The sequence below is a fragment of the Bison bison genome, unplaced genomic scaffold (assembly GCF_000754665.1).
Source record: "Bison bison bison isolate TAMUID 2011002044 unplaced genomic scaffold, Bison_UMD1.0 scf7180017864250, whole genome shotgun sequence".
Taxonomy (NCBI): domain Eukaryota; kingdom Metazoa; phylum Chordata; class Mammalia; order Artiodactyla; family Bovidae; genus Bison; species Bison bison.
In genome coordinates this window covers 166,479-192,027 of record NW_011494822.1, presented here as the reverse complement: position 1 = coordinate 192,027, position 25,549 = coordinate 166,479, and the positions used below count along the sequence as shown (strand labels likewise).

Genomic DNA, 25,549 nt, shown 5'->3' with positions numbered 1-25,549 from the left:
GGCCAGCAGCCTGTGCCGTCATGGTTGAATGTCCCCTGCCCCCTGCCTGGTGTCATCTCTGCAGCAGTAGGAGCTGGGTGTGGGAGCACCACGGGCTTGGCTCATGTGCCTGGGGGTTGGAAACGGCATCAGTGGCTCTCCATGCATCTCTGTAGCCCCTCTTTCTCTGGGGACACTGGTGGAGCCCCCCGAGGTCTCATACCTGTACATTACAGGTCAAATACCTGTAATGCCCTGTCCTTGCCTGCAACCTGCTTCTGTCTCCACTGCATTTGACAGAAATTCCTTCCAGGAATTCTGGCCAGTGGATGGTGTCTTTCTGTGGTTTCTGGTACAGATAAGTCTTCTGCCCGTTGCTTTTGTGGGAAGTGGAGACAGGGGGCAGACTCCTGTGTTCATGGACTTCCTGCTCTGCCCTCAAGAGAGCTGGTGGTCCCTGGTGGAGCCTCCCCTCCAAAAAGCTTAGACTGCAGAGCAGCTGGTGGGATGCAGATGGCTGGGGTGTGTTGAAGTGTGCAGGTACCAGCAGTGGGGGTGTGGGGGGGGGTTGGGACTGCAACCCAGACTGGGTCATGCCGGAGGAGGCTGGCAACGTGGCGGCCCTCCTGGTGCTTTCTCCACGGAGCCCTGCCGATGTTCTGATAAGCAGATTGTAAAATATAGTAGATAATGTTTGGAAAATAAAACACACAAGCAATTAAAGTTAAGGGTGAAAATCACTTAGCTCCTCACTGCCAGGTCTTTCTGTTTTTACTTTCTGGAGGGAACCATTGTTAACGATTGGACGTGTCGATGGATTCTGTTTATCTTCTTTTAGAAACAAAACGTAATGTATTTCCTCTTTTTCCTGGCTTCCACAGCCCTTGACCTATTTAACTGATTTGTTCATGCTCTGTATGGACTTCCCTCCCCCTGGCACGGTGTCCGCTCCCTCCACTGGGGCCCTGACCCACCCAGGCCTACAGGGAGCCTCCTGGCTCTGCCCACCAAGGTTTGGCACTGAATTGTTTGGGAGCAGGGAAGGGTGGAGTGTAGTTTTTGTGCTATTCAGTTCAGTTCAATCGCTCAGTCATGTCCGACTGTTTGCGACCCCATGGACTGCAGCACACGAGGCCTCCCTGTTCATCACCAACTCCTGAAGCTTGCTCAAACTCATATCCATCGAGTCGGTGATGTCACCCAATCATCTCATCCTCTGCCGTGCTATATTTTAAAGAAAACAGTGTTTCCTTCTTTATCTTAATTGCCTCCATGTGAGGACATGATTTTTCCCTAATATATTGATACAGCTGGGGATGATGACTTGCTGCCCTCCTCCCTGAGAGTATAATGACCTCGGAGCACAGAGCTTGGTTGTCAGACTTGAGCTTGTTTCTGAACCGAACTTGGGTCCGCTTGCCAGCACACAGTAAAGCCAACCTCCTGACCCTGGGTTGTGGTGAAGGAACGGGCAGCATTTATTGCCGGTGCCAAGTAAAGAATCCAGGCAGGTAGTGCTCCAAAGGCTGCAACTCCTTGAAGGCTTTCAGGGAGGGGTTTTTAAAGACAGGATGAGGAAGAGGGGTTTCGGGTGTCTGATCAGCTTGTGAACATTCTGCTGATTGGCTGGTGGTGAGATAACTAGAAGTCAACCTCATCAACCTCTAGTTCCAAGCGGTCTGGGATCTCGTGCTTATGGGCAGCATACAGTTAGCTTCTTCCACTTGGTGTGGGTTTCAGTATCTGCAAAACAGCTCAGAGGACGTGGCTCAGAATATCACCTGTGGCCCTTGAGAAGGAACTAAAGGTCCTTGACTTTATTTAATGGCTAAACTATTACTCATTTGTTTTGCTTGACTGTTCTCTTTTATTTCTGCATTTTCTCACTACTCTGATTAAATTTATTCTTTGGAACTTCACTTTCATGCATTGGAGAAGGAAATGGCAACCCACTCCAGTGTTCTTGCCTGGAGAATCCCAGGGATGGGGAAGCCTGGTGGGCCGCTGTCTATGGGGTCACACAGAGTCGGACACGACTGAAGCGACTCAGCAGCAGCAGCAGCAGGAGGCTAACTTTTTTTTTTTTTTGTACAAAGAAGAGGCTGGCAGAGGATGTGGTCGGGGTGGGGGTGTCTGTCCTGGGAAGGCCCCGGAGGATCCTGCTCAGTTACAAGCTGAATCATCATAATCCACAGGTGGATAATCTGTGTTTTAACCCAGATGGCTGGACCCAGTCCCCAGAGTTTTGGATTGTGTAGGTCTGGGACTTCCCAGGTGGCTCAATGGTAAAGAATCCACCTGACAATGAAGGAGACTCGGGTTCAAGTTCTGGGTCGGGAAATCCCCTGGAGCAGAAGACGGCGACCCACTCCAGGATTCTTGCCTGGAAAATCCCATGGACAGAGGAGTTTGGCGAGCTGTCGTCTGTGGGATCACAAAGAGTCGGAAACGACTTAGTAAACAGCAGCAAGGCCTGGGGTGAGACGCGAAGTGTGTGTTCCAGCGAGTTCCCAGGTGAGGCTGGTGCTTCAGGGCTGGGGACCTCACTTTGGGAACTGGAGTGTCACACGTTCCCATACAGAATGGTGGCCCAGGCGCCTGTCAGCGGGCCTCGGAGCTGGGGCTGGAGTGGTTCACGGAGCCGGGTGAGATGTTATCACAGGGACACAGCCATCACTAGATCACAGCGAGGATAAAGGACAGCAGTTGAGAGCTTCTGTTACGATTTTCACGTACTGATATTTTAACCAAAGAGGCTGTTTGCAATTTTAGTGGATAGAATCAAATGATGCCCCGTTTTAATCCAATTCTATAACCAGCTTTATTTATTTGATGATTTCTTACTACCAAAAAACATATAGTAATAAGTGCTTATGGTGAAAAATCACTACAGAAGTATTGTTTTAAAAAATCATTAGAAATTTCCCAGGACTTCCCTGGTGGTCCGGTGGCTAAGACTCTGCACTCCCAGTACAAGAGGGTCTGGGTTTGATCCCCGGTCAGGGAACTAGATCCCACATGCTGCAGCTAAGACCTGGTCCAGCCAAATAAATATTTTAAAAAACTGTTTAAAAAAAATAAAAGAATTGTCCCTTCTCTCTCTCCCCGGTCTCTCATTGACTGGCCGCATTCCAGCTGGTTACTTTGCCAGAACTCAGTCTCTCCTTTTCAAACACAAAGTGTGTGCAGGCACCTTTTATTTACTTGGATGGGGCAATTCTGTAGAGACTTGATTTTAATTGTTTTCACTCAGTAGATCTAGGAGATCTTTCTGCATGGACCAGTGGACACGAGATTTGCCTGGTTCCTACAGCACACACCTGAGTGATGGTGTGTTCATGTCCGTGTCCCTGGCGTCCAGTAACTGAGAAAGTCAGTCAACTGTGGCTCATCTTTCTATACAAGATCTTCTTTTAAAACATATTTATCCGGCAGTCACTTCATGTCCAATGGCTGTGTTAAGTGCTGGGTCTACAGGGGCGGTCAAGGACCCACGTAACCCCATCTCCTGAATTTAAAGTCTCATGCTCGAGGGTTTCTGAATTAGCTGGTTACAGACAACGCTGGAGTGCAGCCGTTCGTGTTGGGGTCGGGGCTGGTGGGATGTGAGGGGGACAGTTTGGAGCGGGGGGCTTGTACCCACCAACATCCTGGTGGTACAGTAGAGCAGCAGGTGCACTCAGAGGCTAAACCGAGCAAAGGTTAAGGGGACTGCAAGTGGAGATGGGGCCCGAGCTCAGGGAAGGGTCCTGGGGGCGGGGGAGAGGGGAGGGCTGCCCCCAGGAGCTGGGGCCTGGGTCACCTGAACCCCCTAGCTAGAAGGCAGGCGGGGACCAGAAGCACATCCCCTCTGGCACCTTCCACAGGGCCCCTGCTAAGTCACACCCAAGACTTCAGGGCTAAGGGACCCCGCAGGTGTGGTTTGTGGAGGTCAGAGCAGGGCGGAGAAGGAAAGAGGGGAAATGTACGCACAGATTCTTAGAACTCAATCGCTTCATCAAAGGACCGGCACGTTTTCAACCTGTCCGTTTACGGAGCCCCTGCTAAGTGGCTTTCTGTTGTTGTTGTTGTTGGCCTTGCCACAGGGCCTGTGGGATCTTAGTTCCCCGACCAGGGACTGAACAGGCGGCCCCGGCAGTGGAAGTGTGGAGTCTTAACCACTGGGCCACCAGGGAAGGCCCTACCAAGTGGCTTTTAGGAGAAGCTGTGCCAGTTTCAACTTCCCAGCATGTCCCCCAGGGCTGAGAACGCGTCAGCTCAAATGGACTTCGCTTACTGTTTGCACTTGTGTGTGTGTGTTAGCGTTCAGTCGTTTCCGACTCTTTGCAACCTCATGAACTATAGCCCACCAGGCTCCTCTGTCCATGGGGATTCTCCAGGCAAGAATACTGGAGTGGGTTGCCGTCTCCTTCTCCAGGGGATCTTCCCATTCCAGGGATTGAACCCAGGCCTCCCTCATTGCAGACGGAGTCGTTACCGTCTGAGGCACAGGTGCAGTTGCGTTTCTGTGATTTTTACTGGCGCCTAGGATAGGACACGACTGAAGTGACTTAGCAGCAGCAGCAGCAGGATCTGCTCTGGCTTTTGGGTGCAGTCTCCTGAGTGTCCAACGAAACAAGCTTCCACGATGAGAAAACGGCCTTCTCTTGCAACATGACCTGTCTGAAGGCAACAGTTGGGAGTGAAGGGTGGTTGCTTCATTTTGTGGTGTTGTGTTGTCAGGACCTGGGCCCGGCTTCTCAGAAATTCTTGACCTTTTCCCTCTGGGCTCAAGATGGCCTGGCAGCTCCAAGCAGCGTGGCTTCACGTTACAGCATAGGAAGCTTCGGGAAGGAGCAAGTCCCAGTCCATGTTCTGTTCTCTGAGATGGGAGAGCATTTCCAGAAGCCTCCAGCACAGCTTTGGTTACAGCTGTCAGGCTTGCCTCACACGCCCGGCCCTGACCAAACAAGTCACTGGCCAGGACGGTGCAGTGACCCCAGTTGACTTGACCTGGTCAGCGTTGGCCCCACCGAATCTGTGTGGTTAAGGAAGACTGGGAAGTGACCACACGTTTGTATTATTTGATATCACAGCTGTGTATCTTGGCTGAGAGTCAGGAGCCCGGCCTTGGAGTGTAAATTAGGATGCAAATGCCTGATCTGCCTGTCCGGTGTTCTCTTCAAAGCCTAACCTCCTCGAGTTCTGCAGAATCAGGATACAGCTGAGGGACTTCCCTGGTGGTCTAGTGGTTAAGACTTTGCCTTCCAATGCAAAGGATGGGGGTTCAATCCCTGGTCGGGAAGCTTAGATCCCCTATGCATTGTGGCCATGGTCAAAAAACCAAAACACAAAACAGAAGCAATATTATAACAAATTCAATAAAGGCTTTTTAAAAAATGGTTCACATAAAAAATAAAATGTAAAAGAAAAACACAACTGAACCTGAATTAGGCTTTTTCTATGGTGAGAATGTATGAAAATAAAACCTCCAAGAATCCCTAAATATCAGTAATACCAGTAATTTTAACCTCTACCAGACTTGCCCTAACAAAAATATAAAGTGAGATAATGGAAGGAATGAATTACATCCCGGAGGGTGGCTTTGTTTATTGTTCAGCCTCTTGATCTCGTCCAACTCTTTGCAACCCCATGGACTGCAGCATGCCAGGCTTCCCTGTCCTCCACTATCTCTGGAAGTTTGCTCAAACTCATGTCCATTAAGTCAATGGTGTCATGCAACCATCTCATCCTCTGTCATCCCCTTCTCCTCAGGCCTTCAATCTTTCTAAAGCATCAGGGTCTTTTCCACTGAGTCGGCTTTTTGCATCAGGTGGCCAAAATATTGGATGGCTTTAGGTGTTTCCTTTTCCTGTTTCTTGTTCCCCTTTAACAGAACGGCAGAAGTAAGATGAAATCAGAAAACCACAGGGGTCTTCTGAACTGGTGATAATATCAAGTTGATTCAGCACACATAGCCTCTGGTGCATCCCTGAAGCCTGTTATTCCTTGAACATATCTTTAAAGTTCTGCAGGAAATGCACTGAGAGCCAGTCTGGCATTATTTTTTAACTTCTTTATTTGGTATTTTTGCCTGTGCTGGGTCTTCATTGCAATGTGCTGACTTTTCTCTAGTTGCAGAGAGTGGGGACTGCTTTCTAGCTGTGGTGAGCAGGCTTCTCATTGCAGTCACGTCTCTTGTGGAGCACAGGCTCTAGGGCTCCTGGGCTTCAGTAGTTGTGATTCCCAGGCTTTAAGAGTGTGATCTAAATAGTTGTGGTGCATGGGCTTAGTTGCTCCATGGCATGTGGGATCTTCTTGGACCAGGGATCGAACCTATGTCTCCTGCATTGACAGGTGGATTCTTTACCACCGAGTCAATGGCAACCCACTTCAGTATTCTTGCTGGAAACTCCCAAGGACAGAGGAGCCTGCAGGCTACAGTCCATGGTGTTGCAAAGAGTCAGACATAACTGAGCAGCTAACCCCAAAGAAGCCCTTCATGACATTCTTCATGTCACTTGCTGCTGGAGACAGGAGGCTTCAGGCAGCGGCCGGGGGCTCAGGCTGCCCATGTGTGTTCTGACTTGTGAACTGGATCTGGGGAGGGCCCCACTTTCGAGGAGAATGTATGACTTGGCCTGAGCCGGGGATAAACGCCTCTTCATTGTATTTATCTTATTTTATCATCACTACACCCGATCATGATTTGAGTCTGACTTCATTGTGATTTTTATGGATTTTTGAAGTGTTTTGCTTTTACTCAGTTTCTGTTTAAAATAAATTAGGGCTTGGCACGTCTCTCAGGTTTCCTAGCACTGCCTTGCCTTTTCCCATAAACTCGTTTTCCGAGCCTTTCTGACCGTGCACAGCAATGCCACCTCCTTTGAAGCTGCTGGCCCTGCTCCCCAATTAGAGAGGATGGTCCTGTTCCCCAGTTAGAGAGGATGGTCCTGCTCCCAAGTTAGAGGGGATGGCCTGTGTGTGCCCCCCAGTTAGAGGGGATGGCCTGTGTGTGCTCCCCAGTTTGAGGATGGTCCTGCTCCCCAGTTAGAGGGGATGGCCTGTGTGTGCTCCCCAGTTAGAGGGGATGGCCTGTGTGTGCTCCCCAGTTAGAGGGGATGGCCTGTGTGTGCTCCCCAGTTAGAGAGGATGGCCTGTGTGTGCTCCCCAGTTAGAGGGGATGGCCTGTGTGTGCTCCCCAGTTAGAGGGGATGGCCTGTGTGTGCTCCCCAGTTAGAGGGGATGGCCTGTGTGTGCTCCCCAGTTAGAGAGGATGGCCTTTGTGTGCTCCCCAGTTAGAGGATGGCCTGTGTGTTCTCCCCAGTTAGAGGGGTTGGCCTGTGTGTGCTCCCCAGCTAGAGAGGATGGTCCTGTTCCCCAGTTAGAGGATGGCCTGTGTGTGCTCCCCAGCTAGAGAGGATGGCCTGTGTGTGCTCCCCAGCTAGAGAGGATGGCCTGTGTGTGCTCCCCAGTTAGAGAGGATAGCCTGTGTGTGCTCCCCAGTTAGAGAAGATGGCCTGTGTGTGCTCCCCAGTTAGAGAGGATGGCCTGTGTGTGCTTCCCAGTTAGAGGATGGCCTGTGTGTGCTCCCCAGTTAGAGAGGATGGCCCGTGTGTGCTCCCCACTGCTGCTCCCACGTGCAGCCCCCCGCCCCCGCTTCTGGATGGGAACAAAGAACCTGTCCTCTTCATTGGTGCTGCTGGAACCTGATATTTCCAATCAACAGTTCCCTCTACTGGCCTCATTTGGGAAATTCCATTCTGAGTACCTGCTTCAGAGCAATCAAGTCTCGGTGTGTGCGTGCTGGGTCACATCCAACTCTTTGTGACCTTTTGGACTGTAGCCCGCTAGGCTCCTCTGTCCCTGAGATTTTTCAGGCAAGAATACTGGAGTGGATTGCTATTAGACAACCCTAATTTGGTAACGTTTTCCCATTTTTAGAGCAGCACAGGTTTATTGTCTGTTTCCTTTCCTTGGATGAAAGCATAAACAAGACTTTTAGCTTATAATTGGTACCGGTTACGTGTTGAATGAGTCAAAAATTATTAATTGTGATGGCCCTGTGATCTTGATAATGTGTTTTTATGACTTGTGCTTAGTTGTTCAGTCATGTCCGATTCTTTGAGACCCTGTGGACTGCAGCCCACCAGGCTCCTCTGTCCATGGGGATTCCCTAGGCAAGAATACTAGAGTGGGTTGCCATGACCTCCTTCAGGGGATCTTCCCAGCCCAGGGATCGAATCCAGGTCTCCTACACTGCAGGCAGATTCTTTACCAACAGAGCCACCAGGGACTTGAAAATTAGCAACTTTTTTGATACGTGAACATCTTTCAAGGGAGAAGTAGGAATCCTTCAGCTTTTTTACTTACTAAATATTTACCAAGTGTGTTGTCCATTGGAAGTTTTGGACTTGAGATCAGGGTCATGAGGGTTATAGTGGCTGTGGGAATCCATGGCCACATGGAAATGTGAACTGTGAGGCATCATGGTTTAGGTGCCTGATTCAATCTTGGGGGACGAGGGCAGAGCTTCCATTGGAAGCAAAGGAAGAACATATCTGGCAGGGGGACTGCAAAGACCAGTAGATTAGAGAAAGCATGGCACACGGGTGAATGGAAAGAGAGTTGTGGTCTTCCCTGATGGCTCAGTGGTAAAGAATCTGCCTGCCAATGCAGGGGACTTGGGTTAGATCCCAGGTCGGGGAAGATCCCACGTGCTGCAGGGTGACTGAGTCCGAGCACTGCAACTACTGAGCCTGTGTTCTAGAGCCCAGGAGGTGCAACGAGAGAAGCCATCGGAATGAGAGACTCGTGCACTGCGGCTAGAGAGTAGCTCCTGCCTGCTGCAACTGGAGAGGAGCCCGAGCAGCAGTGAAGACCCAGCACAGCCAAATATATAAATAAATTACAATTTTAAAAAAGAGAGAGAGCTGTGTAATTACAGAGTCCATGCATGCAAGAGCTGAGGATAAAGAGAGGATATAGGGAAGGAAAAATAACCTTCTCTCTACCCTACTGGATTCCCAAGTGAGACCCCTGTAATAAAAGACTAACAAGAGAGAACCAGACACCTATAAACACATGGACCTCATGTGTAAGTGGGGGACACCCAGCTAAAGATGAGTAACTCAAGCAGGTGGCTCAGAACTCTGGCTTATGTGTCATCTTCCTTAAAGACAGAAGATGGAAATATATGCCATCTCCATATATTTATGGAGAAATACAGGACAGAGGAAAGCAGTTTTTTAGTGTCTCATTACAAAGAAGAAAAACTGTACCCCTTTTTGGGTATGTGAATGAAATGATGGATGTTAGCTATACTTACTGTGGTAATATTTCACAATATATGGAAGTCAAATTATTATGCTGTACTCCTTAATTTAGCACAGTGCTAGATGTTAATTATATCAATAAAACCTGGGAAAATAAAAGAATAAAATAAGAAAATGTATGTCCTGCTTTTAGGCACATGGGGGAGGACAGGGAGCTTTTCTTGTATCTGCTTCTTCTCTGTTGTCTTTGGCTCAAAATAATTCTTATGCCACAGTTGCATGTTTTGGGTGGTATATTCTGCTACCCTTCAGAGAGCAGGGCTAGATAGAAAGAAGCTAGCTGGTTAAAGAGTCAAGAATTTATCTAAAGAGTAGAAAGCATGAGAGGGTTTAAGTAGTAGTTGTGTCGATTGGAAAAGTTTCTTGCTGATAGTGTAGAAAATGGAGCATAAATGGGACAAGTTCAGTTAGGAGAGGAGTGGACCCCAGGAAGGATATGGTGGTGGCTGCCATCCAGGTTAGAAGTGGGGATGGGGAAACACGGACAGGCTTGTAAGATGTTTAAGAGGTGGCTTTGGCAGAATTCCTCCATACTTGGATGTTGATGGGATAGGGGAGGGCTGAAGAGAAAGCCCAGACTTCTGGCTTGGGCACTTTGGTGGGTGATTGCTGATATTCATCATTGACAAAGAATGTGGATGGGAGGAGCAGGTTTGGAAAAAACATGTTTTGAATTTTATATGTTGAATTTGATTTGTTGGTGGAACGCCCAAGATGAAATATCCAGTAGATATATACTTAGGTAAGAAACTCAGGAAAATAGATTAGCTAGAGATAAGTGATCTGGAAGTTTTAGGATGATGACTTGATCCGTGAGGGTGGATAGGATCACCGAGGGAGGGTATATGAGATGAGAAGAAGGCTTAGTCATGCATCTGAGTAACAGTGGCATTTCAGAAAGCAGAGAACAGAAGAATTCACAAAGAAAATTGAGGGGTGGCCAGAGAGCTAGGAAGAAAATCAGAAGGGTGAGCTATCAGGACATTTGCAGAAAGTGTTGGATGGAGCAGACACGTGGTTAATGGCTATGGAAATGTCTAGTAAGGTGGGAACTGACTCATAACTGTCAGATTTTTGGTACAAGACAGTCATCGGGGAATGAAGGAAGATGGTTTCAGGAGGATTGGTGGGGGTGTAAGTAGCAATAGTGAGAGCAGGTGACTGGAATTCAGACTAAAAAGATGTCATATGATTGGCAGATGACTGGAGTGCAAAGACAGGGCCACAGGGATTATTGTTGATCATTGCAATGGACTGGATGTTTATGTCCCCCTCCAAATTCATATGTTGAATCCTAATCTCCATGGGATGGTAATACGAGATGGGGCTTTAGGGAGATAATTAGGTCATGAGGAGGGGATCATTCATGAAGAGAATTAGTGCTCCATAAAAGAGACCCCAGAGAGCTTCCTTACCCCTTCTGCCATGTGAGAACACAATAGGACAACTATCTATGAATCGGGGAGTGGGCTCGGAAGTGGATTCTCACCAGAGAGAATCTGCTGGCACTTTGACCTTGAACTTCCCAGCCTCCAGCACTGTGAAAAAATAAATATTTCTTGTTTAAGCCACTCAGTCAATGGCAGTTTGTTACAGCAGCTCGAATGGACTAAGACAGTCATGTATTTTAAGCCAGGAGATCCTTGAGCACGTGTACCAGCTTATTGCTGCATGACAGTCTCCAGCCCTAGTTTACCGTGTTCATAGTTGATGCGTCTGTGGATGGGCTGGGAGCCGGCTGATCTAGACGGCCTTGGCTCACGTGTCTGTGAGTGAACCACACCCGTCTGCCTGGGCCGCTCTGCTCCATGGATTTCTCATCCTCTTCCTGGAACCATCACGTCATCTTGGGCACGTTCTCCTTAGGCAGATAGTCCTGCCAGCGTGTGTGTTTTGAGCTTCCACAGATGTCAAGTGGGCCAACCCTGTTTTCTTTGCCTGCACTGGGTGTTAACTTCTATGCTCAGGCTTTGTCTGCTGGTGGTGCGAGGGCTTCTCATTGTGGCGGCTTCTCTTGTGAGGCATGGGCTCTAGGGTGTGACGGCCTCAGTAGTTGTAACGCACGGGCATACTTGCCCTGCGGCGTGGGGGATCTTCCAGGACCAAGGATGGAACCCGTGTCCTCTGCATTGGCAGGCAGATTCTTAACCAGTGGACCACCAGGTAAGTCCCAGTGTTCTTAACTGAAGAATGTTGAAGCCACATGGCAAAAGGTGAAAAATTTAAGCCATAATACAGTCTGGTGGGAATGAATTTGCAAGGTGGGAGAGGTTGAAGAGAAAGAGGAAGTAATTTGTAGCGTGAATATATTCTCCAGCAGTGGATGGGGAATGTCTTTAAAGCACTGGATGGGGAGGAGAGATTGGCATTTCAATAGGAGAAGAACCCTCCCCTCTTTTCTAGGAGGGATGTGGGGAAGTTTGGGGGGTGATGGGGGGAAAGTAGAGGGAGTTCCCTTCTGTGGTTTCAGTTCCCTCTGTGAAGTAGGAGGTGCAGAGGGGTTTCCTGTAACAGTGGGAAAGTTTAGGGCTTTCCTGATGGCTCAGGGGTAAAGAATCCGCCTGCCAATGCAGGAGACACGGGTTTGATCCCTGGTCGGGGAAGATCCCGCATGCGGTGGAGCAACTAAACCTGCACACCACAAACTATTGAGCCTGTGCCCTGGAGCCAGGGAATCACAGCCCCGCCACAGCCACTGAAGCCCTCGCCCCTGGAGCCTGCACTCCGCGACAAGAAAAGCCGCCTCAAAGAGAAGCCCACGCACTGCAACTAGTGAGCAGCCCCAGCTCCCCGCAATAGAGAAAAGCCCAAGTGGCAGCAGGCCCAGCAAAGCCAAACAATAAATAATTAAAAAAATAAAAGAGAGTGGGAAAGTTTAAAATTCCCCACTTGGGGCTTGGGATATCATCACTCAATGGAAATCAAGGGTGGACATGATGCTTCTAAGAATGTATAGATATTAACCTTTTCTCTTTGAAACCATGGCAGTGATCCAAAGGGAGCTTTGCTTTTCTTCCGCAACATAGACAGATAGGAAGTCAGACTTGGCCACCATGGACTTTTCCACCCTCGTGTACCCTCAGAGAAAACACCACTGGCCAACTAATCAACAACAGCAGCAATATCCAAAGTAGAGTCAGAACCCTGGGGCTGGGGTGTCCCCAGGAGTCACCTTTGGCTTTTCTGTTGTTTGGCTCAGCCCAACAATTACCGAGACGTGTCCATTCACTTCCTTCTGAGTCAGCATCTCCTCTGTACCCTCCTGTCCTGCTGGGGGTCCAACCACGTCTTCTCTGTCCATTGCACGCCCACCCATGAGCCCCCCTCCCCCTCCACTGGTGAGGCTTGTGTATGGCGTGGATAGGATCCGCACCTAGCAGCCGGATGAGAATCACTGTCCCTACCTTGCAGTCTATTGAGTGGCCCTTGCCTAGATTCCCCTTTCATAAGACAAACTTTTGATATTAGAATAGTTCAGACTTACAGAAAAGCTGCAAAGATTGTGCAGAGAATTCAGAACACCCCACACCTGGTTACCCCTGTGGTAGAATCTTACACTATTATGACACAAATTTTATTATCGAACAAAATAAACCCGTATCGATGCATCTTTATTATTAACTTAAGTCCATCTCTTAAAATTCAGACTTCCTCGTTTTTCCACCAATGTACTTTTTCTGTTCCAAGATCCCGGCTAGGGTCCCACGTGATGTTTCGTTGTCGTGTCCCCTCAGGTTCCTCTTGGTGTGACAGTTCCTCAGATTTCGTGACCTTGACAGTCTGGGGAGTGCTTGTCTAGTAGTCTGCAGTGTGTGTGCTGAGTCACTTCAGTCATGCCTGACTCTGCGACCCTGCAGACTGTAGCCTGCCAGGTTCCTCTGTCCATGGGATTTCCGAGGCAAGAACACTGGGTGGTAGTAGTCTGTAGCGGACGGGTCCCTCAATTTGTGTGTGTCTGTTGTTTTTTTCATGATTAGAGTGGAGTTGTGGGTTTTTCAAAGGAGCACCACAGTGCTAGTCTCATGATGTCCCATGAAGGGTTTTGTTTTTTTTTTAAAGTGTTCAATGACACTAGTTATAGACGGTCAGGCTGACTTTGTTCAGAATCATCAGACAGGCGTGAGCACCATTGCGATGGGCAAGTGGGAATTTACAGCCACGGAGCAGAATGGCAGGGGAGGGGGCTGTGGATGGAAAATTACTAAGGCGGAAGGAACATCAGAGGGATTCTGGCTAAACCACCCTAGCAAGATTCTTGATGAAGATGGGCCGGGGTGATTGGATATCCCCTGCGGGGTGGTGGGGGATGAAGAACAGATCAGATACTAGAGTGGAGCAGGGGTGAGTTAACCAGAGTTCAATTGACTTACTAGCTGGGTTCTTGCTAAAGTGAGATTTTGCAAGGAAGAGCACAGATGCACCTGGGAGAAGGTTCAGGAGCCTGACTGAAGTTTGATCAGCAGAGAATCTTTGTCCGTCCACCTCTGGACACGACTGTTGACCCCGATCACCAGGCTGAGGTCGTGTTGGCCAGACATCTCTCTTGGAAGATTACTACCCCCCCAACCATCTTCATAGTTTACTCTTCGGAGTGGAGTCTGTGCACAGCCCACGAGTGAAGGAGTGGGTTCTACTGTGTCACCTCCTTGGGACTGGAGCACGTGTATAAGTTATTTGGAGTTTTTCTGCCCAGAGATTTGTCTATTAGGCACTTTTTATACATACCTTGTCTCTCGTCATTTTCACCATCGTGAAGTTGATATTATCTCCGTTTTCCAGTTGTAGAAACAGATTCAGTGACGTTGACTGACCTTCCCAAGGTCACCCGGATTTTAAGTGGCAGGCTCGAAGCTTGAACTTGGGTGTTCTCAGACCCAGCTCTCTTAAGTACTCAGTTCTCTGTCCACATGGCTACTTAGTCACCCCACTGAAGCTGAGTCATCAAGAATTAACTTACTCCCTGGGTCACTTATGCCCTGCTTTTAGGCAGGGTAAGGCTCACAGGGTCCATGGGAGGGGGTGTTTTTGAGCCGTGTGTGGTCAAAGTCCACTCTGAGGACTTCAGGGACCAAATCCTATTCCATATGGTCCATGGTGACTAGGCTCAAACTAGATTTTAATGTAAGACACATTCTGTTTTATAAGGAAGTTCAGTTCAGTCACTCAGTCATGTCTGACTCTTTGTGACCCCATGGACTGCAGCACGCCAGGCCTCCTTGTCCATCGCCAACTCCCAGAGCTTGCTCAAACTCATGTCCATCAAGTTGGTGATGCCATCCCACCATCTCATCCTCTGTCATCGCCTTCTCCTCCTACCTTCAATCTTTCCCAGCATCAGAGTCTTTCCCAAGGAGTCAATTCTTCGCATTAGGTGGCCAAAGTATTGGAGCTTCAGCTTTAGCATAAGTCCTTCCAATGAATATTCAGGACTGATTTCCTTTAGGATGGACTGGTCGGATCTCCTTGCCGGGTTCTATTTAGTTACCTACCATCTATCCATCTATCTATGATCCATTCATCAATATATGTACCTACCTATCAGTCTGTCTGTCTTCCCTGTCTATCCATCTATCATCTATCTATTGCTTACCTATCTATCATCTGTCCCTGTATCTACTTACCTATCATCTATCTACCTACTTATCATCTGTCTATCTTTCTTACTCAAGGAGAAAGCTCCTTTTGGTTAATTGTCATCTTAAAGAAGGTTAACATTTATTCATTCTTAGCAGCATCAGGTCCATCTTCTGTTTCAGCTGAGTGAGGTTGTCTGTGCGATAAGAGGTACTGTTCTGTCATCCTGAGGAAGCCAGCGGGACCTGGGAGTGATTTCACGGGTCATGACAGCTTGAGTCCGAGTTGTCAGAACGCATGGGCTGAGTGTTGGTTTTTCCGATCTCTACATAACACACAGGACAGATCTATATAATGGACCGTTTGCTTTGTGGATCCTAGGTGTTCCTTCTCCCTGCCTGTTCAGAGCGTTTAGCATGTCAGTGCAAAGGACATCCTGCTGAAAATGCGTCTGACACACTCCTTCATGTTTTTTAGAAAAAATGGCTGTAAACAAATTGCAATTTGTTTCACTACGACCCTGGCTAAATCTAACTGACAGGTGCTGCAGAGCGCTTAGCTGGCCCACAAATGCAACTGAGATCAAAAGACCCCCCTCCCTCTGCCCCCGCCCTGACAGTTTGCCCCAGTTAAGCTGCTTTGGGGATCTGACAGCCAGCATCCTTCCTGGGTCGGCGGGGGGCGGGGGGAATGGCTGGGGGGGCGTGGGTTCTGTAAACAGCAGAGAGTCAAAAAGTGTCAGCCTCTGGTTGGAATCTGTGAGTCACAGAGCGGAAAGGTCCCGCTCATTTGTTTCTGGCTTGTTAACCCCGTGACAGGACGGTGTTAGTCAGTGCTCATCTCAGAAAGTCAGCGAAGTTTCACCTTTTCATGCTGGCAATGAGGTCAGGAGGCGGGCTGAAGTCTGCCACGGGGAGCAGACCACACTGCTTCTGTTAGAGTCCACACCCTGGTTTTTGCTGCTTGTTCGTTTTTAACCCGGAGGCTGATGAGAAGGAGGTACTATCGCTCGGCCAGCAGCCTGCAGCGTCTGGTGCCTTTCGAGGAAGGAAACCCAGTCCCACCTGTACATCTGTCTTGATCGGGGTGCGACGACAGGGAGGACAGGGCTCCCACGTGGGAGGAGTTAGTTACTGAGGGGCGTGCACGTATTGGCAGGGCCAGGGTGGAGCCCAGGCGATGCCACTGCGGCAGGAGAGGAGGCTTCTGCCTGCCGCTGTGCTGGGGGCCTCTGTTCGCTCGGCCTCCCAGCCTGCAGGGCGTGTGTGTGTGTGTGTGCGTGCACACGCGTGTGTGTATGTGATTCTTAGGAAGCACCTTGTGGCTCGTGCCTGCCGTCTTCCGGGGAGGTCTTACCTCCTCTGCCATAGCCCCAGTCTCACGCAGTGCCCTTCCTGGTACCAGTCAAGGAAGGAGCCTCAGGTTTCCTGGCCTCTTCGAGGTGCAGAAGCCTCCCTGCGAGGAGCTGGTGGTGCCCAGTTAACAGCAGAAAGTACAGTTCAGTGTCCACCTGGCCCTACACCTGCAGCCCTGACAGTGAGGGGGGTTCCGAGGGACCTGCACGGGGTGGGGATGAGGGGCTTTCAGAGCTGAATCCTCAGGGTAGAAGGATGGAGACTGGGGACTTCCCTCATGGTCCGGTGGTGAGGAATCTGCCTGCCAGTGCAGGGGCCGTGGGTTCCTCTCCGCTCCGGGAAGATCCCACATGCCGAGGGGCAGCTCAGCCTGTGCCCTGCAACTCCTGAGCCCTGGAGCCTGGAAGCCACTGCAATGAGAAGCCCAACACTGCGACTAGAGAGTAGTCCCCGCTCACGGCAACTAGATAAAGCCCTCATGCAGGAACCAAGACCCAGAGCAGCTCCCCCCTCAAAAGAGGATGGAGACTGGTACCCAGGCCCTCGTGCAGACTGCCCGCACTCCCGAGGTGTGTTAGCCATTAGGGCCAGGATGCAGATGGCAAGCAAGAGGGGCTGGGGGTGCCAGGGTCAGGGCGAAGGGGAGCAGAAAGGGAGGCTGTCCTCCACCTTGGTCCTGAAACGGTGACATCTGAGCTTCTGGGACAGTGGTTCTCAACAGGGCTGATTTTTCCCCCAGCGATACTTGGTGAGGTCCAGAGACACTTGCGGTTGTCATGCCTGGGAGGGACGGAGGTGTGGTAGCTACGATGTCTAGTGGGCAGAGTTCAGGGAGGCGGCTGACCATCCTACAGTGCACAGGACAGCCTCATTACCCATCCCAAGTGTCACACAGCAGCTTCGGACAGCTCGGGCATTTGACCCCAGAGCCTCTTTGTGTGTTGTCTGAGGATCTTTCTCGGGGTGAACCAGGAACACCCTGGGAACACAGCTTCTCACATGATGTTCTCCTTATTCACTGCTACCTAAGAGTGTGCAGACTTTTTGAGAATCCTCTGAGAATGAGCAGAAAATCCGGCCCTTTTTTTTGAAGTACAGGGCGATGAAGTGGAGAAATTTATATTCTGATATGAATATTCTTACCTGCTTGGGTTAATGGATGAGGGTCTGGGTAGCAACACTCCCTGTGTTCTCTGTGTGTGTGTGTGTGTAAGAGAGAGAGAGAGAGAGAGAGAGAGAGAAAGGACCTTCTTAGCCATGCCAGGGTGGCAGTATGCACTAACACATCCTGTTGCTATGGTGATGAGATGCAGACTGTCTCCTCTCTGAGGCTCTGGAATTCTGGGAAATGGCTCCTAGCTTCCTTTTCTGTTCTGCGTTGCCCTCTCCTGCTGGGAGCTGACAGAATCCACATGCGACCAGCTCAGGTGTGCCCCCGCAGCCTCCCTGCTCCCCATGTCCACTCCTTAACAGGTTGCCTGGACAGCTGGCCTTCAAGCAGGTTGGCAAAAGGGAACTCAAGTGAACCAGAGGCAGCAGCGCTGTGGCCCAGACAGGGTCCTCCATCGCCTCGTATCCTGGACTCCTGAGAATTTTTTCCTGTGGCTTGGGAGGCAAACACACACGCTGCCCACCCTCCCAAAGGTGGTCCAGCCCTGCAGGCGGACGCTGCCCCATTTCGCTCTGTGTGTAGGAAGCCCTTCTGGGATGCCCGCTTTTTGTGGAGGGTGGTCCATCCACGTGTGCATTTCTCTTTGCAGGGCACGTCACCATCACCAACTACTTGTTGAACTATTTCCCTGGTCTTGACCTTGAAAGGAGGAACGCATTCGGGTTCACGGCCCTGATGAAAGCAGCCATGCAGGGCCGGACGGAGTGCATCCGAGCCCTGATGCTAGCAGGTACGTCCCCACCTTTCTTCTGTGGTCTCGGCCCCAGGCAATGCTGAGTGTACTCCTTAAAAAATATGTGTTGGGACTTCTTGCTGGTCCACTGGCTAAGACTCCACACTCCCAATGCAGGGGGCCAGGGTTCGATCCCGGGTCAGGAAGCTAGATCCCACATGCCACATCTAAGAGTTCACATACCACAACTAGAAAGATCCCGTCTGTTGCAGTGAAGAGCGAAGATCTTTTCCTCCTCATGCTAAAAGAGAATCAGTGCCCATCAGTAGAGCACAGCCTCCTTGAGTTATTCTGACAATTAAGTGAGAAATGTTCATGAAGCCTGCACCCAGGGTCAGGCACAGAGAGAGCAGCATCTTCACATCTCAGTCAGTGGGAGACGCTGTTGTCGCTGTTACTTGATTTCATCATCTTAATTTATTTTGGTTTTGTTCTTGGCACTGGCTTCAGCTGATCTCGCTGGACCCTACGAGCTCCTGGAGAGAAGGCATGCCCTCCCATCTCAGTACCTTGTGTGTGCACGTGTGAAGTCGCTCAGTTATGTCCGACTCTTTGCCACTCTGTGGATGGTAGCCCTCCAGGCTCCTCTGTCCATGGGATTCTCCAGGCAAGAATACTGGAGTGGGTTGCCATTTCCTCCTCCAGGGGATCTTCCAACCCAGGGATTGAACCCACATCTCTTATATCTCCGGCCCTGGCAAGTAGATTCTTTACCACTAGCGACACTTGGGAAGACCCTTGCCTTGTGATTAGATTGGAGTTAGAGGATTCCCAACTGACTTTGGATTGTTTTTTATTTTTTCTCCTGCTTTACTTAACTGGAGTGTTTTAGGAGATGCTGTAAGAAAAATAAATTCTATAAGCAAAGACAGGCTTCAAAGATGAAAAACTTTTTTGTAACTAAAAAAGATCTTAATTGAAATTAATTTCATTGATTGTGCTTTTGACTCAATGACAGTTTCTTTTTTTTTTTTTTTTTAAAGAGCAGTGGGCTTCCCTAGTGATTCAGCAGGAAAGAATCTGCCTGCCAGTGCAGGAGACTTGAATTTAATCGTTGGGTCGGGAAGATCCCCTGGAGGAGGAAGTGGCAACTCACTCTAGTATTCTTGCCTAGAAAATCCCAGGGACAGAGGGGCCTGACGGGCTTCTCTGTCCATGGGGTCGCAAAGAATCAGACACGACTTCGCAATTAAACAACAACAATCAGTTTCCACAAAGTTTATCGGGGACATTGGGGAGGGATGGTTCCTCCTAATTAAATGGTGATTATGATGCTTTTGTGTTTGGGGGGTCCTTCATCTGCTTTTACTACTTCTGGATCTTATAATTGAGTGTAGCTATTTACTTTTACCACCAAAAACTTACCCTGTCGATCCAGGAATTTTCCCCATGTGAATTCATTTGAATTATAAACCCTCTTGCTCTTAGATCAATTGCCTGCTAATCACTCTAGACCTTGCATGGGATTTCCTGTCTTTCTTTTTTCCTGGGTCTGGTGCAGGTTTCAGGCAGTTACAGGATCTCAGAACCATTTTTCAGATCTCAGGAGAAATGGGTCTGCTTAAGACAGTGTATTCAATGCTAATGTGTTTCCCCCTTTTCCTCTGTTATTTGGTTAACAAATTTGGCATTAGGTTTCATATACTTTCCCTTTCCTGTTCCCATCTGCGTGATCACAACCCCATCAGTCTAGAATAATCCCTCATGAGTACAAACCTCTAGGCCTGCATCCCTGGACTGAACGTGGTCAGAGCAGAAAGACGCATAAAACCAGCTGGATCCTGGTGTCAAATTCCAGCTCCTCCGTTCAGCCTCTCTACAGCCAAAGCCAGTCACCTCCTGCCCTAGGCCTGTTTCTTCTTAATATTCAGCGGATGTCAGTAGTTACTGCAGAGTGTCGTGATGGGGACTGACTGAGTTCACACATGACACGGACGGTTGCCTGGAATGGAGGAAGCTGTCGGTAATGGTTGAAAAAGTAAAAAAGTGTGAAACTGTTAGTTGCTCAATCGTGCCCTACTCTTTGTGATCCCACGCACTGCATCCCAGGCTCCTCTGTCCATGGGATTCTCCAGGCAAGAATACTGGAGTGGGTTGCCATTCCCTTCTCGGGCATCTTCCTGACTCAGGGATTGAACCAGGGTCTCTAGCGTTGCAGGTGGATTCTTTACCATCTGAGCCACCAGGGAAGATTTGGTTATCATTATTGTTATTACGGATTTTATTATTTTTTTAATTAATTTACTTATTTATTTTTGGCTGTGCTGGGTCTTTGTTGCGGCGCATGGGCTTTCTTTGTGGCGAGTGGGGGCTACTTTTCCTTGCAGTTTGAGGGTTGCTTCTCTCCTGTGGAGCGCGGGCTCCAGGGCACGCGGGCTTCGGTGGCTGCAGCTCTCGGGCTCCAGAGCACAGGCTCAGTAGTTGTGGTGCGAGGACTTAGTTGCTCCAGCATGTGGGATCTTCCCCGACCAGGGATCGAGCTCGTGTCCCATGCCTTGGCAGGCAGATTCCCCTCCACTGTAACACCAGGGAAGTCGGTTATTAGTGACTTTGTGTGTTTAATATGATTTGTTAAATGAAAAACTATGGTATACTTTTCCCTTTGAAAATATGCTTATGATGAGATACTTCACTTTCTTATTTCTCAATCCTGGTCCTATCGACACTGGGGCCGGGTGACTCTTCAGGGTGGGCTGTCCTGTGAATTGCAGGCTGTTCAGCAGCACCCCTGGCCTCTGCTCGCCAGGTGACTGTAGCACCTCTTGGTTTGGACAACCAAAAATACCTCTGGACGTTGCCAAACGTCCCCTATTGGGAAAGTCGACTGTTGTTGAAAGCCACTGATGTGATGTAAATGGGAAACGATGGGGAAAGTGAAGAGAGAATCTGACACCTTCTTCAGGAAGCTTTTGACTGCCCTCTAAGGCTTTTGTTGTTTAACTTTAGAATATTTTCATTTTCTGCTGTTGCTACTAAGTTAGCTTCTACTTTTCCCCAGGAAAGTGGGTTACATTTTTCTCTTACAGTAGATGTGTGTGTGTCTGTTTTAGAAGAGAAAACAATATGTGATTGAATGTCTTTTCTGAATTTGATACATAGCAAAAAGGATACTTGTTGAGATATTTAAATAATTGGCATCAGTATTTTAAAGTCTTCTTATTTCCATTTGAATTTATTAAGAAAAACTAAAGCCTGTAAAGATCCTAAAATCTGAGTATTGCTTTTGGATTGATGTTTATGTACAGCTAAGAGCAAAGTACAGAATCAGGTCATCCTGTGATCATTTTAAAAGCAAAAGGCATTTTTGCATTACTACATAATAATGGTTAGGATAAAATTGTGTATCTCATTCTCATTTTTTCGAGTGCAATATTCTTCTGAACCTGAGTGTCTTTCTGAATCTGGGTTGAATTTCATTATATTTAATAAGAACTATTTCCTTTTAGAAATAATGAATCATTGAATTGAATGCCACCCCTAAACTGTTTAGATTTTCTAATAGTTCATAATCTATGAGTGCCTATGAGCTCTTATCTTACCTTGTCAGGCAGAACAAGGTAATGTCAGAATTACCAAAACTTAGGCTTTTAATAAAAATATAACTAGGTTCTAAAAAGCTGATCTGTTGGCTCTTTTGTTTTGGGCTTCCTAAGGAGAACTGTCAGCTCTGCTGATATCACAGCGGGGTTGGAGCTGGGTGGTGCTGACTGCAGAACCTTGTTAATTCAGTGGAATATTAATGCCCCAAAGTGATGGGTGTGTTTAATAAGTGGCTCCGAGAACCGTACAGAGGATGTGATTATCTCTGAAGAGAAGCAGAACCCGGCGGAGGTTGGTTCCAGACTTGCTTAAGAGAGCTGGCTTTCATACCTGACATGTGTCATTGCTGCGGCATTTGGGGAGCAAACACAACCAAACAAAAGCCTCTAGTTTCCCTGTGATTGTGGGGAACTAAACAGACAGAAAGGAAGGTGGAGGAGGCTCATCTAATGAGCAGAGAGCAGAGGCATTACCGCTACTGATCATATCCTCATCCTTGTTGTAGGCAAGCCCTGACTGTGTGTTTCCGGAAAGCCAAAGGATACGATGTCCCCAGAGAGGTTTCTTTCTGCTTGTAGAGGAAAACATGGATTTCCCATAATTAAGTTGGAATAGTTTCAAGTTATTAAGAAGAGGAAGGGCAAAAAATCAGGGATTTTATATCACCAAGGGCACAGTCTCAGCTTGGGCACCCATGAAAGCCAGCTGTGAGACAAGGACACAGAAGTACTTGTTCTAGAAAGTGAAACCAGGGGCAAGTATTTGTTCGAGAAAGTCACCCCAGGAAGCCAGTCAGGGATAAGGAAGCCAGACTGGGAAGACTGAAAAACCAAGCCATGTGAATTACCAGGTGGGCACGTGGGAATCAGCACTGCTGAGATCTCTCAGACTGAAGTGCCTGGGGATGGGGTGGGATCCCTGCCTTTAAGGGCTCTTCCTGATGACCCTGCCTCCTGGTTTATCATATTGATTATACCTCAAGATATATTGATTAATATATTGAATATATCCTATTCATATTTAATATCATATTGAATAGCATATCATATTGATTATACCCCAAGATGATATATTGATTATATATTGAATATATGATATTCATATTGAATAGCATATCATATTGAATATCACATAGAATATCATATCATATTGAATATATCGTATTGATTACACCCCAAGTGCCCGAGATACAGGCTGGAGGTGGCCCAGGACAAGGCCAGTAAGGGCTGGTCCCCACTGATCTTGTGTGAACGTCACCGCCAGAAAACAGTTATTCCCTCAGTTCTTGTCCTCTTGATGAGAAAGAATTCAATTAAGAGACACGGATCAGTTTTAAGGAGCAAGAGTTTTACTGGGCAAAGCAAACCTGCGAGCCTGAGAGAGAGAAGCGAAACCAGACGCCGCCCCAGGACAACGGGGTAGCATTGCTTTTGCAGGGTGGAAAATCCCACCTTTTCTGCGTAATTTGACGACAGGTTGATTGACAGCTGTAGGTTGTGTAACTTCCTCCTTGCCCACAGGCGCTTAGTCACAAGCACCCAAGTGAAACCCCAGGGGGTTGGGGGGCGGGGGGAGGGCAAACAGCAATGCTAACTTACTACAATTGGGCATAATAAACCCAGGGTTACTATGAGTCACCTTTTAGATCTCGGTGCGCCTGCGCCGGCCTGGGCAGGTGGTTTTATCTTGTTTTGTTCTGATAAGGCTGGAAACTTAGCGGTCCTTGACCACAAAAGGGGAAGCTCTCTGGGTGTGTTGTAATCACCTGTGTCTAGGTGGGGAGGGAAAGATGACGCCCCCCCCCCCCATCCAGGATGGAGCAGGGACCCACTCCTGTCTAACATGAGCAGAAAGGCCTCTTGTGGGTGTGGGTAGAACTGGAGTGGGGCCTTCATTTGAAGGGTAGGTTGCTCAGGGATAGGCTTCCTGGGGTGGCTCAGATGGTAAAGAATACGCCTGCAGTGCAGGAGACCCAGGTTCAAACCCTGGGTGGGGAAGATCCTTTGAAGGAGGGTATGCAACCCTCTCTTGTATTCTTGCCTGGAGAATCCTATGGAGAGAGGAACCTGTCAACAGTCCATGGGGTTGCACAGAGTCTACAGTCCATGGGGTTACACGGTCAGACATGACTGAAGTGTCTTAGCACATCACGTGGGGTTGGGGGCTTACAGAGACATAGGAAAGGAAGTGATGCATCCTGGGCTCTGCCTGCCTCCTACTGGTCCCATGGACCTGGCCTTGACTCTTGGGGGAAAGGGTCCTAAGAATGAGCAACAGAAGGTAGATTGTCTTCCTTTAGTCCCTTTTAGGGGAGAAGGCAATGGCACCCCACCCCAGTACTCTTGCCTGGAAAATCCCATGGATGGAGGAGCCTGGTAGGCTGCAGTCCATGGGGCCGCTAAGAGTTGGTCACGGCTGAACGACTTCACTTTCACTTTTCACTTTTCATGCATTGGAGAAGGAAATGGCAACCCACTCCAGTATTCTTGCCTGGAGAATCCCAGGGACGGGGGAGCCTGGTGGGCTGCTGTCTATGGGGTCGCACAGAGTTAGACACGACTGAAGCAACTTAGCAGCAGCAGCAGCAGTCTCTTTTAGGAGGTTTGCCTCTTCCAGTAACAGAAATCCCGACTTGACAGTTGATTAAATAAAGCAAGCATCTATTTGTCTCACCTCACTAGAAGTCACCCAACAGAGCCGGCCCTGACTCCCTGAGAACATACAGATCCAGGTTTCTTCCTCTATGCTTTTCTTGACTCAGCACTGCCCCCACACCCTCCACCCCTCCACCCCCCCCCACCCCCACCCCTCCACCTTCCAGTGTGTTGACTGGTCACCTCATGAAGAGTTCGGATGCTCACTGGAGCTCCAGCCTCAGATCCGTGTCTCGGACAGGAAGCAGCATCACTGATAACGTGACCCCTTTTTCTAAACTTAATCAATTTGTTCATTTATGGCTGTACTGGGTCTTTGTTGCTGTGTGTGGGCTCGCTCTAGTTGTAGCAAGCGGGGGCTACCCTCTAGTTGAGGTGCACGGGCTTCTCATCGCTGTGGCTTCTCCTGTTGCAGAGTGTGGGCTCTGGAGCACGTGGGCGTCAGTAGTCGTAGCTCTAGAGCAAGCCCTCAGTAGTCTCGGTGCCCAGGGTGTAGTTCCCCGACCGGGGATTGAACCTGTGTGACTCCTGCATTGGCAGGCGGATTCTTAACCACTGGACCACCAGGGAAGTCCCAAAGGTCCCTTTGATCAGGGATGCAATGGCCTTCTCTTTGGGGCTCCCTGACCAGTTGTAAGGGAGGCTGGGAAAATGGAAAACAAGATTGCAGGTCATAGAGGTTAGAACTATGATCCTCAGTGGGGTGGAGATGTGTGTGGTTCCTTGGGGGACATCTTTGGCTGTCACAGCTGGTGGAGTGCTACTGGCATCTAGTGGGCAGAGACCCAGGGGTGCTGTTTAAATTCCTGCAATGCACAGGAGAGCCTCCACCACATACAGTCATCTGGCCCAGATGTCAATGTTGTTGCTGTTCAGTTGCTCAGTCATGTCCGACTCTTTGTGACCCCATGGACTGCAGCATGCCAGGCATCCCTGTCCTTCACCATCTCCCAGAGATTGCTCAGACTCATGTCCGTTGAGTCAGTGATGTCATCCAACCATCTCATCATGTCATCCCCTTCATCTCCTGCCTTCAGTCTTTCCCAGCATCAGGGTCTTTTCCAATGAGTTGGCTTTTTGCATCAGGTGGCCAAAGGATTGGAGTTTCAGCTCCAGCATCAGTCCTTTGAATGAATATTCAGGACTGATTTCCTTTAGGAAGGACTGGTTTGATATTCTTACTGTCCAAGGGACTCTCAGTCTTCTCAAACACCACAGTTCAAATAGTT

General features: G+C 48.9%; 1 protein-coding gene across 1 annotated transcript in view; it reads left to right on the top strand.

Annotated features, from left to right (window-relative positions):
- Positions 1–25,549, top strand: part of ANKRD33B (ankyrin repeat domain 33B) — a 98,544-nt gene that overhangs the window by 66,551 nt on the left and 6,444 nt on the right. Inside the window, exon 6 of the mRNA XM_010847537.1 lies at positions 17,983–18,123. Within this exon, the coding sequence (XP_010845839.1) occupies positions 17,983–18,123 (141 nt within the window). The remainder of the gene's footprint in view (positions 1–17,982; positions 18,124–25,549) is intronic.